The 18,397-nt window shown below is 46.9% G+C and overlaps 1 protein-coding gene and 1 long non-coding RNA gene across 2 annotated transcripts in view; one reads left to right on the top strand and one right to left on the bottom strand.

Moving 5' to 3' along the window:
* ELMOD3 (ELMO domain containing 3) overlaps positions 1-16,885 on the top strand; it is a 33,281-nt gene extending 16,396 nt beyond the window's left edge. The window contains exons 7-9 of the mRNA XM_030920705.1: positions 14,899-14,975; positions 15,286-15,413; positions 15,912-16,885. Coding sequence (XP_030776565.1) covers positions 14,899-14,975; positions 15,286-15,413; positions 15,912-16,093 — 387 coding nt within the window. The 3' untranslated portion in view covers positions 16,094-16,885. The remainder of the gene's footprint in view (positions 1-14,898; positions 14,976-15,285; positions 15,414-15,911) is intronic.
* On the bottom strand, positions 192-17,894 carry LOC115894216. The gene is made up of 6 exons (XR_004054241.1): positions 17,105-17,894; positions 16,912-16,986; positions 15,273-15,363; positions 10,290-10,352; positions 1,641-1,762; positions 192-573 (listed from the first exon to the last, which is right to left on the bottom strand). It is a non-coding gene; the product is annotated as an uncharacterized LOC115894216 (long non-coding RNA).
* Positions 17,895-18,397: the final 503 nt, after the last annotated feature.

Here is an 18,397-nt window from a genome sequence, read left to right as displayed (position 1 = left end):
CAGGGAGGGGGCTTCCAGGTCATAGGTAGATAAGAGATAAATGATTACATTTGAATTTCTGATTAGCCTCTCCAAAGGAGGCAATCAGATATGCATTTGTCTCAGTGAGCAGAGGGGCAACTTTGAATAGAATGGGAGGCAGGTTTGCCCTAAGCAGTTCCTGGCTTGACATTTCGCTTTAGCTTAGTGATTTTGGAGGCCCAAGATATTTTCCTTTCACATTTTCCCCCTTTTCTTTTTTGAAATCTTTTGGAGAAAGCATTTTAGAAGAAAATGAATCTCTGGTCTTAGGTTTCATCTGATCTCTTATAGCTAGGATGGTTTATTCGTAGACGGGTAGGTTCTGAGTTATTAGGAAAGTTCATTTTTGGAAGGTTATGAAGTCTCATGTCCTGTGAAGAGAAAATACGGGGAGAAAGGGAGAAAACAACAAACAAAGGAACAATCCTGGAAAATCAATATAGGCCACATTACTCTGAAGTCTAGATCAGTAGGCAGGTATGAATGTGGCTTATGTATGTAAATAGGTTGCTGTTATTTTCTTCTGAAGTTGTCTGGCTTCAGTTTGCAGGGCTGCAAGAAAGCACGGCTTAGTTTTCAGTAACTCCAAATTAGAAAAATGGAAAAAAAAAAAAGAGGAAAAGAAATTGAAAACATTATTTTGTTTTGTTTTTTTGGAGACAGAGTCTCGCTCTGTCCTGTCAACCAGGCTGGAGTGCAGTGGCGCGATCACGCGCACTGCAACCTTTGCCTTCCGGGTTCAAGCGATTGTCCTGCCTCAGCCTCCTGAGTAGCTGGGATTACAGGCACACGCCACCATACCCAGCTAATTTTTGTATTTTTAGTAGAGACGGGGTTTCACCATGTTGGTCAGGCTGGTCTCAAACTCCTGACCTCGTGATCCGCCCACCTCAGCCTCCCAGAGTGCTGGGATTACAGATGTGAGCCACCGTGCCCGGCCAAAAACATTATTTTGAAGACTTGTAGCCAAGAAAATTAGAATTCAGCCCAAACTGTAGAAAATTATTAAAATTGAAAAACATTAGGCAATATTAGGATCTCATGACAGGTGTACTATAGTTTTTAAAACATAATTTTTCTTTCTCCAGTTTCTTGTTTTTACTAAAGACAATCATGGTAGGACCGATTTGCTTTATAATACTTGGCCAGATTATTTGTATAAAATACAGCAAGAATAATTATTTTAAACATAGGCTTTTTTAAAACATTGACTTTGATGGAACTTTGTTATTTAGAAGGAATCTCAGGCAAGACTTTTTTAAAGCCAAGCCTTGCCATGGATTTGTACCATCAAATATCTATGAGTTGGGTGAATTTCCTCTCCTCTTGAGGTTCCAAGATAAATCTGGGGCTCTTGGGCCTGTCGTAAAGTAACATTCTTTACTTAACACAAGTCAGAAACCCTGTTCAGGGACTGTGTACACAAAATATGAGGCCAGTTTCCCAAGGGCTTTATTGGCTCCGTAAATCAAGTTTGATTCCTTAAAAGAAAGAACACGGTTCCAGTCAAAGCCTTGGTAAAATAATCAGTTTCTCCAGTTGTGTCCTGTTACCAGTGAAAATAGATTCTTATGGTACTTATGCAAATAACTATATTGCCATAAATTAAGAGTACTCACAAATAGTTTCCAAATCCTGGAGAAATTAGATAGAGAGAAACAATTATGTTCCAAATTTTGGTCATAGGAGTATACTAAATTGTTAAAAGCTGTCAATAGCTCAAAAGAAAAGTTTGAAGACTCTGAAAAACAAAACAAAGGATCAGCAATGTTTTAAGCAAAAAGCCAAAAAAATTATTTCAGTCCATGTAGTTAATTCCTGTTCTGCTTTGATATTCATGAGCATTTGAGCTCTCCATGAATCTGAAAGTTTTTCCTCTATTCTGATGTCACAATCTCCAAAGTTATCAGAAACCTGCATTCAAGAGCCCCTTTATAGATGATGATTATTATTCATTTGTTTTTAGACTAGTCTTGCTCTGTCGCACAAGATGAAGTGCAGTGGTGCGATCTTGGCTCGTGGCAACCTCCACCTACCAGATTCAAGCGATTCTACTGCTCAGCCTCCCAAGTAGCTGGGATTACAGGCACCTGCCACCACACCTGGTTAATTTTTGTATTATTAGTAGAGACAGGGTTTTGCCATGTTGGCCAGGCTGATCTTGAACTCCTGACCTCAAGTGATGTGCTCGCCTCAGCCTCCCAAAGTGCTGAGATTACAGGCATGAGCCACCATGCCCGGCCTATTACAGCTGATTATAAAACCACCTTCTAAAGAGGACCAAGCAACACAACAATTGTCTGTGGATGACAAAGTTTTAGGAAAGCCATCCAAAGACACAGTTGATAAGGAAATTTGTTACCTCTGTGGCACACAATAATTTAGCATAACAGTTATAATTATTACTGATAATGTACACTAAGTTATATCAGAATTATAGGAGTTTCCCATAATTTTAGAACACATACCAATAACATATTTTTACAAATACAGCCCGAAGAAAATAATACACCATTTCATATTTGACAATGCTTCCTGTATAATTTTTTTTTTTTTTTTTGAGACGGAGTCTTGCTCTGTCGCCCAGGCTGGAGTGCAGCGGCCGGATCTCAGCTCACTGCAAGCTCCGCCTCCCAGGTTCGCGCCATTCTCCTGCCTCAGCCTCCCAAGTAGCTGGGACTACAGGCACCTGCCACCTCGCCCGGCTAGTTTTTTGTATTTTTTTTTAGTAGAGATGGGGTTTCACTGTGTTAGCCAGGATGGTCTCGATCTCCTGACCTTGTGATCCACCTGTCTCGGCCTCCCAAAGTGCTGGGATTACAGGCTTGAGCCACCGCACCCGGCCTCCTGTATAATTTTTATACCAAATAAGCCAAATTATGTCATTTTTGGACATTATGGAGGCTTATATCTTAAAGGATTAATCAGGTCAGAAAAAGACATAATTTATGATTTGATTTTGGAAAGTTTGTCAAATGTCAAAGGTTTAAAACTTGACATCACAAAATAGGATCACAGGTCCTTGTAAAATAAGTTATTCTTTTAACCAAAGTGATAACTCAAGGATTTCAAAAAGAAGGTGAAAATATCCATTCCTTGAGAGTAGAGACTTGACTTTTCAATCAATAAGGCCTAATAAAAATAGCATGAAGCCAATTAAATGTTTTTCAAAATTTTATAAACAATCTATAAAATTTTAATCTTGACCATAAGATATAACTTCCAGGCCGGGCGCGGTGGCTCAAGCCTGTAATCCCAGCACCTTGGGAGGCCGAGACGGGCGGATCACGAGGTCAGGAGATCGAGACCATCCTGGCTAACACGGTGAAACCCCGTCTCTACTAAAATTACAAAAACTAGCCGGGCAAGGTGGCGGGCGCCTGTAGTCCCAGCTACTCGGGAGGCTGAGGCAGGAGAATGGCATAAACCCGGAAGGTGGAGCTTGCAGTGAGCTGAGATCCGGCCACTGCACTCCAGTCCGGGCGACAAAGTGAGACTCCGCCTCAAAAAAAAAAAAAAAAAAAAAGATATAACTTCCATAAGCCTTTTATAACCTTTATAACCTTTCTTAAGGAGTTGCTTAATGCTTCAAGAAAATCCTGTTAATTTGACACAGGGGGTCATGTGCTGCTTTTGCATCAGTGTACCTTTGACATTCATGATTAATTTATAAAGAAACTTTACCTATTTTATCTTTCAAAAATCAGCTCTTACAATCTCATGCACCCACCTCTTCCGCAAGAGTCCCTGGGCCTTGAGGAGTTGAGTAGCTTTAATTTCTGGCCCTGTGTCTTAGGGATGCAGTTTATCCTGATTGGCATCTTCTACCAGGCTTGAAGTTGAGGCTTTAATTGCTGTCAATGTTTAAGATTTGGCAGGACATAGGGCCGGGTGCGGTGGCTCACGCGTGTAATCCCAGCACTTTGGGAGGCCGAGGCAGGCAGATCACGAGGTCAGGAGATCGAGACCATACTGCCTAACATGGTGAAACCCCATCTCTACTAAAAATACAAAAAATTAGCTGAGTGTGGTGGCGGGCGCCTGTAGTCCCAGCTACTTGGGTGGCTGAGGCAGGAGAATGGCATGAACCCAGGAGGCGGAGCTTGTAGTGGGCCAAGATCATGCCACTGCACTCCAGCCGGGGGACAGAGCAAAACTCCATCTCAAAAAAAAAAAAAAAAAAAAAGATTTGGCAGGACATGGTGTTCTTTTTTAGACCCGGGAGTTAAAGCCCTGTAACTCAATGTCGCAAGGCCTTTTTTTTTTTTTTTGAAACAGAATCTCATTTTTGTCACCCAGGCCGCAGTGCAGTACGTGATCTTGGCTCACTGCAACCTCCACCTCCCCAGTTCAAATGATTCTCCTGCCTCAGCATCCCGAGTAGCTGGGACTACAGGTGCGCACCACCGTGTCCATCTAATTTTTGTATTTTTAGTAAAGATGGGGTTTCACTATGTTGATCAGGCTGGTCTTGAACTCCTGACCTCAGGTGACCCACCCGCCTTGGCCTCCCAAAGTGCTGGGATTACAGGTGTGGGCCACCACATCCGGCCAGCACTTTAAAAGCACATACAGAAAGATACATGGATGTAATAACCTTAATTTAAAAACAAGATAATTCAGTTACTTATCTAGGGATGGGTCTCAGGCTGTAGACTGCTGTCTACCATCCTAGAAGCAGGAAAAAAACAAAAACAAAAACAAAAAAACCAGCTCATCTTCCCTGTTAGAAGTGAGCTCAAACTCCAGAAAGGAGTCACCTGCCTTCCATTGTCATCAAAATAGGAAATCTTGCCTTCCTTGTTAAAAGCAAGTAAAACTCCAAATAAAAAGAGGAGTTGTACAACAAAATAAACTTTAGATCTTGTTTGTTTGTTTTGAGATGGCGTTTCACTCTGTCACTCAGGCTGGAGTGCAGTGGTGCAATCTTGGTTCACTGCAACCTCCACCTCCCGGGTTCAAGCAAGTCTCCTGCCTCAGTCTCCTGAGTAGCTGGGGTTAAACAGGTGCCCGCCACCACACCCAGCTAATTTTTTGTATTTTTAGTAAAGACAGAGTTTCACCGTATTAGTCAGGCTGGTCTTTAACTCCTGACCTCAGGTGATCCACCTGCTTTGGCCTCCCAAAGTGTTGGGATTATAGGTGTGAGCCACTGCGCCCAGCCAAAGATCTTCACCAAATTTGGGGAAATCAGGGATTCTCTGGAGGGGGGTGCTCTCAGACCCTCCTCAGCAAATTGTCCTATTGGTTTGAGCCATAAAATTAGCTCATTCTGGTACCAAGCACTGATAGGAGATTTGTCAAAGGTAGGGGCATCTCCACTCAGAATCCATCCATAGTTACCAAAATGTGAACCTTGAAAATCTGAGACAGATCTCAGTTAATTTAGAAAGTTTATTTTTCCAAGGTTGAGAATGCACGACTGTGACACAGCCTCAGGAGGTGCTGATGACATGTGCCTAAGATCATCAGAGCACAGCTTGGTTTTACAGGTTTTGGAAGATGTGAGACATCAATTAACACTGTAAAATGAGCATTGGTTCCTCCGGAAAGGTGAGAGGACTGGAAGCAAAAGTGAGATGAACTGGAAGCAGGGAGGGGGTTTCCAGGTCATAGGTAGATAAGAGACAAATGTTGTGTTCTTTTGAGCATCTGATTAGCCTTTCCAAAGGAGGCAATCGGATATGCATTTATCTCAGTGAGCAGAGGGGTGACTTTGAATAGGATGGGAGGCAGGTTTACCCTAAGCAGTTTCCAGCTTGACATTTCCCTTTAGTTTAGTGATTTGGGGAACCCAAGATATTTTCTTTTCACAATAGAAACTTCAGCTGGCTCACTGGGAAAATTAGAGACAATGTACAAAAGTAGCAAGCACAGCTGTGATGTTGCTGTTTCAACTCTTTGCCCTCCCTGAGGAAATCCCTTGCACAGGGGTAGCGTCTCTTGGCCCTGAAAGAGAAGAGTTAGGCTTCACGTGTCCAAGAGGAGGAGATGGACCTCCATGAGTCATGTGAGCCATAGGCTTACCAACAGGCCAGAGGTGCTTCGGTAGCTCCTCTTTCTCTGTCTGGACCTGCCCTCTGGTGTTGGGTTTTATAGTTTTCTCAAGTAGCAAAAGGTGGCAATCCCTCCATCTTATTTTTATTTTTATTTTTTGAGACAGATTCTCACCCTGTCACCCAGGCTGGAATGCAGGGCACAATCACAGCTCACTGTAACCTCGACCTCTCAGGCTCAAGCAGTCCTCCCACCTCAGCCTCCCAAGTAGCTGGGACTACAGGTGTGTGGTACCATGCCCAGCTAATTTTATTTTTTAATAGTCTCTCCATTTTAGAAAACAAATTTGACCTGTTTCCTGCCATCTGTCTATCCCATATTCATGGGACCTAGGATTCATTCATTCACTGAACGAAGATTTTTTTCAACATCCCTTGGTGCTAGTTACTCTTCTTGGTGCTTGGGATACATCAAAGATAAAACAAAGATTCTTCCAGCAGAGATGACCATAAGCTCACTATAGCAATATATTATAGAGTGCTCTAGAAGGTAATAGGTACTAAGGAAAAAATAAATAGGATAGAGTTGACAGAATGTGAAGAGGTGGTTATAGTATTTTTATAGGGTGGTCAGGGTAGCTGTCAAGAGAGGGTGAGACTTAAACCAAACCTTGGAGGTGGGAATGTTAGCCAAGCTGATATCTGGGAGAAGAACACACCAGGCGGAGGGATTAGCTAGAACTAAGGACTCAAGAAAGGAATGTGTCTAGCATTCCTTTAATGAGTAGTAGGGAAGCCACCTGGAGTGGAAAGAACACAGGAAGGGCAGTAGGAGAGGCGTCATAGAGGTGATGGGCCAGAGGGTACAGGGCCTAGCAGGCTATGAAAAGGACTCTGGACTCTAGGTTTTACGCTGGGTAAAATGAGGAGCCACTGCAGGGCTTTGAGCAGCCGAGTGACACAATCCAACTTACTTTTTTTTTTTTTAAATGGATCCTACCAACTGCTAAGTTAAGAATAATTTCCAGTGAGGGCTTTTGTAATAAGTTAGAGATGATACTGGTTTGGACCAGCATTATTTTCAGAGGTGTTGGTGCAAAGTGGTCAGATTCTGGATGTAGAATGTCGAGTATATGGGCTTAAGAGAGTAGAGCCAGCAGGTTTTTCTAATGGACTGGATGTGAGTTTAAGAAAAAAAAAAAGGGCTGGGTGTGGTGGCTCACGCCTGTAATCTCAGCACTTTGGGAGGCCAAGGCGGGTGGATCACAAGGTCAAGAGATCAAGACCATCCTGGCCAGTATGGTGAAACCCCGTCTCTACTAAAAATACAAAAATTAGCCTGGCGTGGTGGTGTGTGCCTGTACTCTCAGTTGCTCAGGAGGCTGAGGCAGGAGAATCGCTTGAACCCAGGAGGCAGAGATTGCAGTGAGCCGGGATTATGCCACTGCACTCCAACCGGGCAACACAGCAAGACTGCGTCTCAAAAAAAAAAAACACACACACACACAAAGAAACACTTTAGCTTCCTCTCTTATAACATGTGAAAATAATTTCAACCTCATAGAGGTGTCCCAAGTTGTAGATAAACAATGTAAAGTGCCAGGCACATTAGGCACTATCTTGTGTTTTTTAAATCAGTGGAATACATATCTGCTTACACACACACACATTCACACACACACACACACACTCACAAGCATCAGCAAGGTGGATCCATTCTTGAATCTGAAACTTTTTCTATGCAAAACAAATACTCATACAGTTCCTGCCACCCAAGCAGTTTTTCATTTCTAACTTGTACTGAATATCTCTATCTTTGTAGAAGAAACACCCATTAAATCTCAAGGCTTCCCATATGCCTGTCTATTCCGGGACACATTGGAGGGGACCAGAGTGGGCCTTCGTGAGTATCTGGTCTGGAGATATACTGGGACCTCACAAACTGAGGAAGTAGGCATATTCTCTGGTCTTCATGATTCAGGAAGGGAATATCTGGGTCAAGTTTGAGGACTGTGGTTGTTAGCTTATGAAACAGTGTGGTCTCTTGCAGGGACATTGCTTTGTTATATCAGATGCCCAGAGGTTGAGGAGTATCTTAGCTATCACTGGTCCAGCCCTCTCATTTTAGAGGTAAGAAAACAGAGACCAGACAGGGGAAATGGCTTCCTCAGAGTCCTCCAGCTGAGATCAGTCTCGAAGTCTCAGAGATCAGTCATCTCTGACCTCAGGTCTCCTTCTTGTGGCTTACGAAGGCTCTCTTGTAAGATCTGCCTGCAGAAATATGGAAACCATGGTAGAAACCATGGTATATTGCCGGCTTAGAATCCCCCATTTGTTTTGAAAGAAGGGCTTGAATGAGGTGAGGGAGCAAGTCACTCAGATGTCAGGGAAGAGCGTCCAGGCAGAAGGAACAGCAAGATGAGAGAGGATATCCTGCGTACTTCAGTCTTCACACACCTAGACTGGCCACTCTCACCTGTCTGTTTCTTATCCCTTCACCTGCTGGCCTTTGAGGAATTCATTAGAGACTTTTATTTACTCCACGTCAGACAATAAGAAACAATAGCAAGCTGGATGCAGTGGCTCACGCCTGTTATCCCAGCACTTTGGGAGGCTGAGGAAGGTGGATCACGAGGTCAGGAGTTGGAGACCAACCTGACCAACATGGTGAAACCCCATCTCTACTAAAAATACCAAAGTTAGCTGGGCGTGGAGGTGCATGCCTGTAATCCCAGCTACTTGGGAGGCTGGGGCAGGAGAATCGCTTGAACCCGGGAGGCAGAGGTTGCAGTGAGCAGAGATCACGCCACAGCACTGCGACCTGGGCGACAGGGCGAGACTCCGTCTCAAAAAAAAAAAAAAAGGAAAAAGAAGCAATAGCAGTAAAGTCAACAATAATGTATCATATACTTAAAAATTTGTTAAGAGGGCTGGGCACAGTGGCTCACGCCTGTAATCCCAGCACTTCGGGAGGCCAAGGCAGGCAGATCACCTGAGGTCAGGAGTTAGAGACCAGCCTGGCCAACATGGTGAAACCCCATCTCTACTAAGAATACAAAAATTAGGCAGGTGTGATGGCACATGCCTGAAATCCCAGCTACTCCGGGCTGAGGCAGGAGAATCATTTGAACCCGGGAGGCAGAGATTGCAGTGAGCCAAGATCGCTCCACTGCACTCCAGCCTGGGCAACAGAGCCAGACTCTGTCTCAAAAAAAAATTTTGTTAAGAGGTTAGAGCTGGCTGAGTGCGGTGGCTCACGCCTGTAATCCCAGCACTTTGGAGGCCGAGGCGGGTGGATCACCTGAGGTCGGGAATTCAAGACCAGCTTGACCAACATGGTGAAACCCTGTCTCTACTAAAAATACAAAAATTAGCCGGGCATGGTGGCAGGCACCTGTAATCCCAGTTACTCGGGAGGCTGAGGCAGAAGAATAGCTTGAACCCAGGAGGCGGAGGTTGCAGTGAGCAGAGATCATGCCACTGTGCTCCAGCCAGGGCAGCAGAGCAAGACTCTGTCTCATAAATAAATAAATAAATATATATATATAAATAAATAAAATTTAACTTGACTGGCAACACTCATGAATCTTGAAAACAAAGAGTTTTCCAGGAGAGAATCTATAAGATCAGAATACCAGCTGGGGGATATAGCCCTGCCAGCAGCCAGTCTCGTGCTCTCCTAAGGAGAGAGTTGAAGTTTTAGGTACCCATAGGACAACCTGTTAAAGGAGAATTGTCCAAAATTGCAAATGCTAGGGGGACTCCCAGACTCCCATCCGTCCCAGTAGTATGGAAGTGCTTCAGCCACGCTGTCCTAAGAATAGCGCTACAGCACAGTCGCACCGAGAGAGGCACCATGCATCGGGTTCCTTGCTGGCAGGCCAGGAAGCACTTTATAATGATGCTTACTGGCTGGGCACGGTGGCTCACGCCTTTAATCCTGGTACTTTGGGAGGCTAAGGCAGGCGGATCACTTGAGGTCAGAAGTTTCAGACCAGCCTGGGCAACATGGCGAAACCCTGTCTCTAATAAAAAAACCCTGTCTCTAACAAAAGTTTGGCTGGGTTGCTGGCACATGCCTGTAATCCCAGCTACTCCGGAGGCTGAGGCATGAGAATCCCTTGAACCTGGGAAGCGGAGGTTGCAGTGAGCTGAGTTCACACCACTGCACTCCAGCCTAGGCGACAGAATGGGACTCCGTCTCAAAACACACACACACACACACACACACACACACACACACACACACACACAGAAATAATGCTTACTTACAGACAACAATTTGTATAGTTTTCCAAGCAGTTTCCATCACTCCATTCCATCAACACGCCCATCCTGTGAGAGAGGTAGGGCAGAGATGAGCCTCATCAATCTCCCCTTGCAGCAGAGGAATGTGCAGGTAAGAGAGTCCAAATGTTTCTGAACAAAGCCATAGCTTGTGAGTGGTGAAGCTGGGCCTAGCCCTGTCTCCTGGCCTGGTGGTGGCGGTGGGCTCTGTACAGCATTGATTCCCAGCCAGCAGCACACCCTGAAGGGTCACTTAGCAGTGGGAGTGCAGATGCTTAGACTTTCCCCATCAGAACCACTCAATTGGAATCTTCAGGGTTGGGGCCAGGTCAGCAGCAGCCACAAAAGATGCTCTGGTCTTCCTGTTTCAGCAGACAAAGGTTTTTTTTTTTTTTTTGAGACGGAGTCTGGCTCTGTCGCCCAGGCTGGAGTGCGGTGGCCGGATCTCAGCTCACTGCAAGCTCCGCCTCCCGGGTTTATGCCATTCTCCTGCCTCAGCCTCCCGAGTAGCTGGGACTACAGGCGCCCGCCACCTCGCCCAGCTAGTTTTTTTTGTATTCTTTAGTAGAGACGGGGTTTCACCATATTAGCCAGGGTGGTCTCAATCTCCTGACCTTGTGATCCGCCCGTCTCGGCCTCCCAAAGTGCTGGGATTACAGGCTTGAGCCACCGCGCCCGGCCAGACAAAGGTTTTTAAGCCCAAATGTGAGGCATGAGGATAAATTAAATTGTAAATGGAAGCATAAAAATGTCCAGGTCTGAGTTCCTCTGTTGTGTTTTAGTCAGTTTCCTAAGCACAGCCTCAGTGCAGTATTTTAGCTCTAAACAATGCTTCTTAGGTCTGAGGGAACTTCTGAAGGAAAGGAGACATGTAGATCTGAAATCCAATTTTTTACCGTTTTTTGATAAGTAGGCTTTTTTTTTTTTTTTTTTTTTTGAGTTGGAATCTCACTCTGTCACCAGGCTGGAGTGCAGTGGCACGATCTCAGCTCACTGCAACCTCCGCCTCCTGAGTTCAAGCGATTCTTCTGCCTCAGCCTCCCAAGTAGCTGGGATTACAAGTGCCCACCACTACACCTAGCTAACTTTTGTGTTTTTAGGAGAGACGGGGTTTCACCATGTTGGCCAGGCTAGTCTTGAACTCCTGACCTCAAGTGATGCGCCCACCTCAGCCTCCCAGATTGCTGGGATTACAGGCATGAGCCACCACGCCTGGCCAATAAGTGGGCTTTTTAAGAATGTTCCCAGGCTGGGTGTGGTGGCTCACGCCTGTAATCCCAGCACTTTGGGAGGCCGAGGCAGGCAGATCACCTGAGGTCGGGAGTTTGAGACCAGCCTAATCAACAGATCAACATGGGGAAACCTCGTCTCTACTAAAAATACAAAATTAGCCAAGCATGGTGGCACATGCCTGTAATTCCAGCTACTCAGGAGGCTGAGGCAGGAGAATTGCTTGAACCTGGGAGGCAGAGGTTGTGGCGAACTGAGATCGCACCATTGCACTCCAGCCTGAGTAACAAGAGTGAAACTCCGTCTTAAAAAAAAAAAATTTTTTCCTGAGAATGGATGAACATTAAGTCCAGGTCCTCTGTTAATAATGTTGTTACTATACTGTTCTTCTCATATTTATTTTTAGGTTGAAAAAAAATCAAGGGAAGGGATGATATTATGCAAGTATATATGATCATTAAATAGGCAATACATGAAGGTACAGAGGTGTACATGAAGGTCAGCACCAATGCTGTTCTCAGCTACTCATATTGAGGCAAGGATAATAATGATGAACATTTGTTAATACCTACTTGGGCCAGGTGCTTTGCCTAGTATTTTGCACATGTGATCTTAAGTAATGCTCAAAGCAGCTCTGTGAGATGGGTGGTGGGATAAAATGTTAACTGTTGGCCGGGCACGGTGGCTCAAGCCTGTAATCCCAGCACTTTGGGAGGCCGAGGTGGGCAGATCACGAGGTCAGAAGATCGAGACCATCCTGGCTAACATGGTGAAACCCCATCTCTACTAAAAAATACAAAAAACTAGCGGGGCGAGGTGGCGGGCGCCTGTAGTCCCAGCTACTCGGGAGGCTGAGGCAGGAGAATGGTGTAAACCCGGGAGGCGGAGCTTGCAGTGAGCTGAGATCTGGCCACACTGTACTCCAGCCCAGGCCACAGAGCGAGACTCCGTCTCAAAAAAAAAAAAAAAAAAAAAAAAGTTGACAAAATCTATCTCATAAGGCCAGGTGTGGTGGCTCATGACTGTAGTCCCAGCACTTCGGGAGGCTGAGGCAGGCGGATCACTTGAGGTCAGGAGTTCGAGACCAGCTTGGCCAACATGGTGAAACCCGGTCTTTACTGAAAGTACAAAAATTAGCCAGGCGTGGTGGCACGTGCCTATAGTTCCAGCTATTTGGGAGGCTGAGGTAGGAGAATCCCTTGAGCCCAGGAGACAGAGGTTGCAGTGAACCGAGATCACGCCACTGCACTGCACTCCAGCCTGGGCAACAGAGCAAGACTCCATCTCAAAAAAAAAAAAAGAAAAAAATCTGTCTCATGGAGTTGTTGTAATGATTAGTGACTTGACTCTACCCAGTGTGGCACTAGCGCTAGATTTCCAAGACCACCCACAGGTTCAATGATTCCTAAGAGACACAAGGGACTCTACTTATAGTTATACTTAACAGTTCTGATTTAGTACAGTGCAAGCAAAATCAGCAAAGGGAAGAAGTGCATGGGACAAAGTCTGTAGGAAACCAGGTGCCAATGTCCAAGAGGCCTCTCCCAGTGGAATCACACAGAACGCACTTCATTCTTCCACTGCCAAATTGTGCAACACGTGTAAAATGTCACCAATCAGGGAAGCTCATTAGAGGTACCCTGTACTCAAAGTTTTTACCATGACATGCTGGTCATGTAGGCATCCTCTGCCTGGCACATACCAAAATTCTAGAATCATAGAGGGAAAGCTGGTGTTCTGCATAAAGTATCTTTTTTGTGTTTGCTTTTTTGAAAAAAAAAAATTTTTTTGTAGAGACAGGATCTCACCAGGCTGGTGTTGAACTCCTAGACTCAAGTGATCCTTCCGCCTGTAATCCCAAAGTGCTGGATTGTGAGCTCTGGGCCCAGCCAGCAAAAACTATCTTGTTTGCCTGAGCAGTTGAGGAACAATGTTAGGAAATGATGGGAACCATCTCAAAATCCAAGTTCTCACCTGTCAGCCAGCCATGGCCTGATCTAAGAATTTTCTAAGGCTCAGGCTCTAAGGAGTTTCAGGCCTGCTGTTTTAACTTTTTTCTGCACAGCACTCAAAGTTTATTTCCTTTTTGATTTTGAGAGATGGGAAGGCTGAGTTTCACAGAGGTTGGGTGGCCTTCTCAAGGACACACAGCTACCAGGTAGCCCAGGCCAAGATCTGGAATTCAGGTGTCATGGAAGACCCTGAGAAAAATCTCTGTGGAGCCAGAAGACCTTCTGCAGTTCAACCCTGTCCAGAACTTTCTGCAGTGACAGAAGTGGTCTAGATACTGGAAATGTGCCATCCAGTACAGCAGCCACTAAGCACACATGACTACTGAGCACTAGAAATGTGGCTGGTACCACTAAGGAGCTGAATTTGTATTTGTTTTTAATGTTTAATTCATTTAAATAGCTACATGCAGCTGGTCGCCACCATACTGGGCAGTACAGTTCTATACTATAATGTAATGGAATTTTCTTCAACTGGGAAGCAGGTGGGATAAATAGATCTTGGTTCTTGTTCTGTACTAAGGAATGCACTGGTCTATGTGTTCCTCTCACCGGGTGCCCTTGTGTATGTGCAACAGGGGAAAATAACATGTCATGTCTGCAAGTTCCCTGAAAAAAAAAAAGGCCCTTTCCATTCAGCGATTAGGCAAGCTTGGTTTCATTGTTATTAAAGAAAGGAGCTTGCCTGACTAAACGTAGAGCATTAAAGGCGCCCCCGTAGGGGATTCTGAGGCCCGTCCTGGTGAAGCTCCCTTGCTGGACTCAGGCTGCCTCCTCTCCGCTTCTGACCTGCACAGCCGGTTCTCAGGCCTCTGTGTTATCACAAAACGGGGTGTGCCCGCAAGTCAGGATGACCTACCCACGTGCATCCTCTCTGTCTGCCTTAGTATGAGGTGCTCATGAGCAGCCAAACAACCAGAAGCCCAGAGAAGGGGAGAAGAGACTTTAAGAACCTGTAGGGCTAGTTAGAGCACTGAACTTCTCTTCTGTCTTCATCCTGACACCAGGAGGTGATGTGGGCCCAGGGGGTGGGTCTGCTGCAGGCCAAGGAGAGCTCATTGATGATGAAGAGGCTGGAGAGCTAGCATGGGGGTTATAAACACCAGCTCTGGAGCAAATAACCTCAGCTGGTATCCTGGTTCCCATGCCTTAGGAAAGTTACTTAAGATCACTGAGCCTTAGTTCCTCATCTGTGAGATGGGAAGAAGATTATTGGGAAAATTAAGTGGGAGTAATAATAATATCAGCTGTTGCCTCTGGGGCTGTGCTTGCCTGCGAGCCACAGCAGGCTGCAGATGACAGGAAACACAGTGAGAGCTGGAGTTGCTGCTGACTGGGCGCCCCCTCCATTCCAGCAATTCCCTTTCTGTTTGATGTCGGTGAACATCACCCACATCGCCATCCAGGCCTTGAGAGAGGAGTGTCTCTCCAGGTGAGTCCCCAAACACCAGCTGGTTAGAGTGACCCAGCAAAGCCTGGTTCATCCCGACTCTGGCTTCATTTTCCCCAGCTCTACTCCACCTGCCGGCTCCTAGAGGGCCTGGACAAAGTCCCCATGCACCAGTCTCCCCAGGACATCTCTCCTCCCACCCGTGGCTTTAGATGTCAGGCTCCTGGGGAATGGTGGGGGCATCCTGGGTTTGGGCTGGCTCCCCTGGGGAAATGGGGAGAGCGGGTGGGAGGGCACCCAGGTCTCAGCCTTCATCCACTGCTGAGCAGGTCACCCCACCTTCTTCCTGCAGAGAGTGTAATCGGCAGCAGAAGGTCATCCCCGTGGTGAACAGCTTCTATGCCGCCACATTCCTCCACCTTGCACGTGTCTGGAGGACACAGCGGAAGACCATCTCAGACTCCAGCTTTGTCCTCAGAGGTGTGCTCTTTCTTCTGGGGAGGCCTAGGCTCCTGAATGCACAGTGTCCCAGGTTCAGAGAGTCCAAGGTGGTTGCTAGACTGGTTTTGGCTGCAGTTCTTCCCCATCCACACTTTCTCAAATTCCAGCTTACCAAAATCTCCATCACCCACCCCCTGGAGCCTGCTAGTTCTCCTTTTTCTGCCCTGACTGTTGCCCCTTTCTGGCCTTATACTTATGACGAGCATATATTCTGATCAAAAATTGGGAGTTGGGGTCCAATAGTTGGACTATTCAAAGTTGCAACTGTCTGGACAAGGTAGAGTGTATGGTCCCTGTGTCTGTATCTGGCTCCCTGGCCTACCTCTCTGGTGATCTCTCCATCTGAGGCTCCTTCACCTTTCTCTCCATGGGATAGGGGTTGGGGGTGCTCCCTAGAGCTGCTAGGCTTGAGGCCCTGACTATTGTGTCACCGAGACCCCCCTCAAGCCTTCTGCTCCCCAATTCTCTCTGTTGCAGACTTGGAAGTATTGGCCAAGAGCCCACAGCGGCTGCTGAAGACCCTGGAGCTGTACTTGGCCAGGGTGTCAAAGGGACAGTCCTCCTTGTTGGGGGCACAGAAGTTCTGTGGGCCAGAAGCCCCTCCCTTCAAGGATCTCACCTTCACAGGGAAGAGTCACCTGCAGCCTCACTCATCCTAAGGCATATGGCTGATCTGAACTCCGAGATGGACGGAGGTTTAAAGGCTGAGCTGCAGGGGCTTTCAGAGGGTCAGTGGAAACCATGTCAGGAGGCTGGCCGGGCCACACCCCTTGGTGTCTCAGCAGACGGGATATAGGAAGCTCCCGGGCTTAGCTGTGCAAAACCAAGTACCCTCACTGGGATGGGACATGAGGGGCAGCTAGACTTCGCCCCCTCCCCGCAGACCTGCCTCCAAAGCAAGGAGAATTCTGCCTTAATCTGTTGGGCTCCAGTCTCCAAGGTTGAGTTCCATTGTATCCCACTGGGAGTGAATGGATCATGAGGTGGGATGGCCCCATCTGGATGTTCTGCAGATCCACACATGGAAGGAGATTCCCAAGTAGAGGCAGCCAGAATTCTAACTCCCTGGCAGCGGCAGGGCTTTCAGGCGCTGGTGTCTGTGTTGTTAGAACTCAGAGGAAGAGGGCAGGGGCAGCACCCGATGGGGCAGCATGATCCAAGCAAGGGGCCTGAGTCCTCAGTGGGGCTGGGGCACGGAGGTACCTCACCAGGTGGGTGTCAGACCCCCTCTAGAGTTTCTGGCCATTCACTTACCACTCTGTTCTCCCCCTGACCCCTGCTCCATTGTTTATGATGGGAAAATGGACATTTGGCTAGGTGTCTCTCATGGCTGCTCCATCCTAGCCCCCGCAAGCTGGGACTTCCTCGTGTAGAGGCTGTGCCCGCCCCATGATTGGTTTCTGGCCTAATTGAGGGAAGGAGGAAATTCATACCAGCAGTTTTCAAATAAAGGAATTGTTCTAATTAAGCATCTTACGTGTTTTTTTCCAAGACAAGTCTTGCACCATCCTGTGGTCCTATTGTTCCAGGACCTGGTTAGAGCCAGGCACACCTAAGGGTGAAAGCATAGGTAGGTTCCAGCCTGGTCATGGGCTCCAGGAGACAGAAGGTTGCGTGCTACAGCCAAACCCTGCTGAGTTCATAGGATGTCCATCCTCTGCTATACTTACAAGCCCAAAGACTCCTTGCAGGGTCTAGCCAGTGGACGAGGTAGCCCAGTTCTTGTTAAGATCGACTGGTATAAGGCATCCGCACAGCATTTTTCCTGCATCTGCTTCTAGGAAAGGCCAGCACTGTTGGTTCCTTCCCAAAAGAGCCTCCAGGCCAGGGTACCTGAGCTGGGGAGTGGGGGGCAGGTGAGAGCCCCACTATGCTGCCTTCTGTCCTCTGGACTCCCTCAAGTGGAATGCTATGAAAGACCACTGTCTAGCCCTGCAGGCCTCTTTAAGTCTGACCCACTGCAGGGGGGAGCCATCACAGAGGTGGGGAAGAGAGGTGGCCACCCAGGCATGGAGGGGAACTCCTGACTGCTGTCAGCAGAATGCCTCAAGGGTGGGGCTGGTAACAAACCAACCCCATAGTTTGCCTTGTGTTGTCTGCTGGACCTGAACTAACCCTTTCATTCACAATACTTCCTCCAGTCTGGTCCTCAGCTAACCAGCAAAGATGGCAGGGAATTGCTGGGCATGGCATGGCAGGAGTTGGAACGCAGGGGAGAAAAGCTGCAGCTCGGCCTCCACTTTGGAGCATCAGGTTGGGTGATTCTTCCCTCTGCAGGGTCCTTTCTTCCCCCCTCCCACCTGTTTAGTGCCCCCCAGATGACAGTACTCACCGCTTCAGACCCTGGAACATTAGCAATGATGTAGTCTGACAATATTAAATTTACAGTTCTGTTAATGAACTGGTGGTGAGAGGTACCTGAACCCTCTGAAAGTAGATGCAAAAACCTTTTTTTTTTTTTTTTTTGAAACGGGATCTCACTCTGTCACCCAGGCTGGAGTGCAGTGGCGTGATCTCGGCTTACTGCAACCTCCACCTCCCGGGCTCAAACCATCCTCCCACTTCAGCCTCCTGAGTAGCTGGGACTACAGGTGTGTGCCACCATGCCCAGCTAATTTTTGTATTTTTGGTAGAGATGGGGTTTCACCATGTTCCCCAGGCTGGTCTCAAACCCCAAAGCTCAGGCACTCTGCCTGCCTCTGCCTCCCAAAATGCTGAGATTACAGGTATGAGCCACCGTGTCCAGCCACAAAAATCTTCATCTGTGTATATTTATAGGGAAAGGGCCTAGCCTTTCATAGGAGGATTAAAATACTCCCTATCTCTACAAAGGTTGTCGGAACCACTAATGTAGTGCAACCTTTATTCTCTCCCCTTTAAAAAACCATCCCTGGCACCTGCTCTTTGTGTAGACTGTCAAGTAGGGCTGAGAAGTCTGCGGAGAAGATAGGGAGGCAGATGCA

Source organism: Rhinopithecus roxellana, chromosome 17, assembly GCF_007565055.1.
Source record: "Rhinopithecus roxellana isolate Shanxi Qingling chromosome 17, ASM756505v1, whole genome shotgun sequence".
NCBI lineage: Eukaryota > Metazoa > Chordata > Mammalia > Primates > Cercopithecidae > Rhinopithecus > Rhinopithecus roxellana.
Note: the sequence above shows the minus strand (reverse complement) of the source record. Positions and strands in the feature narration are given on the sequence as shown.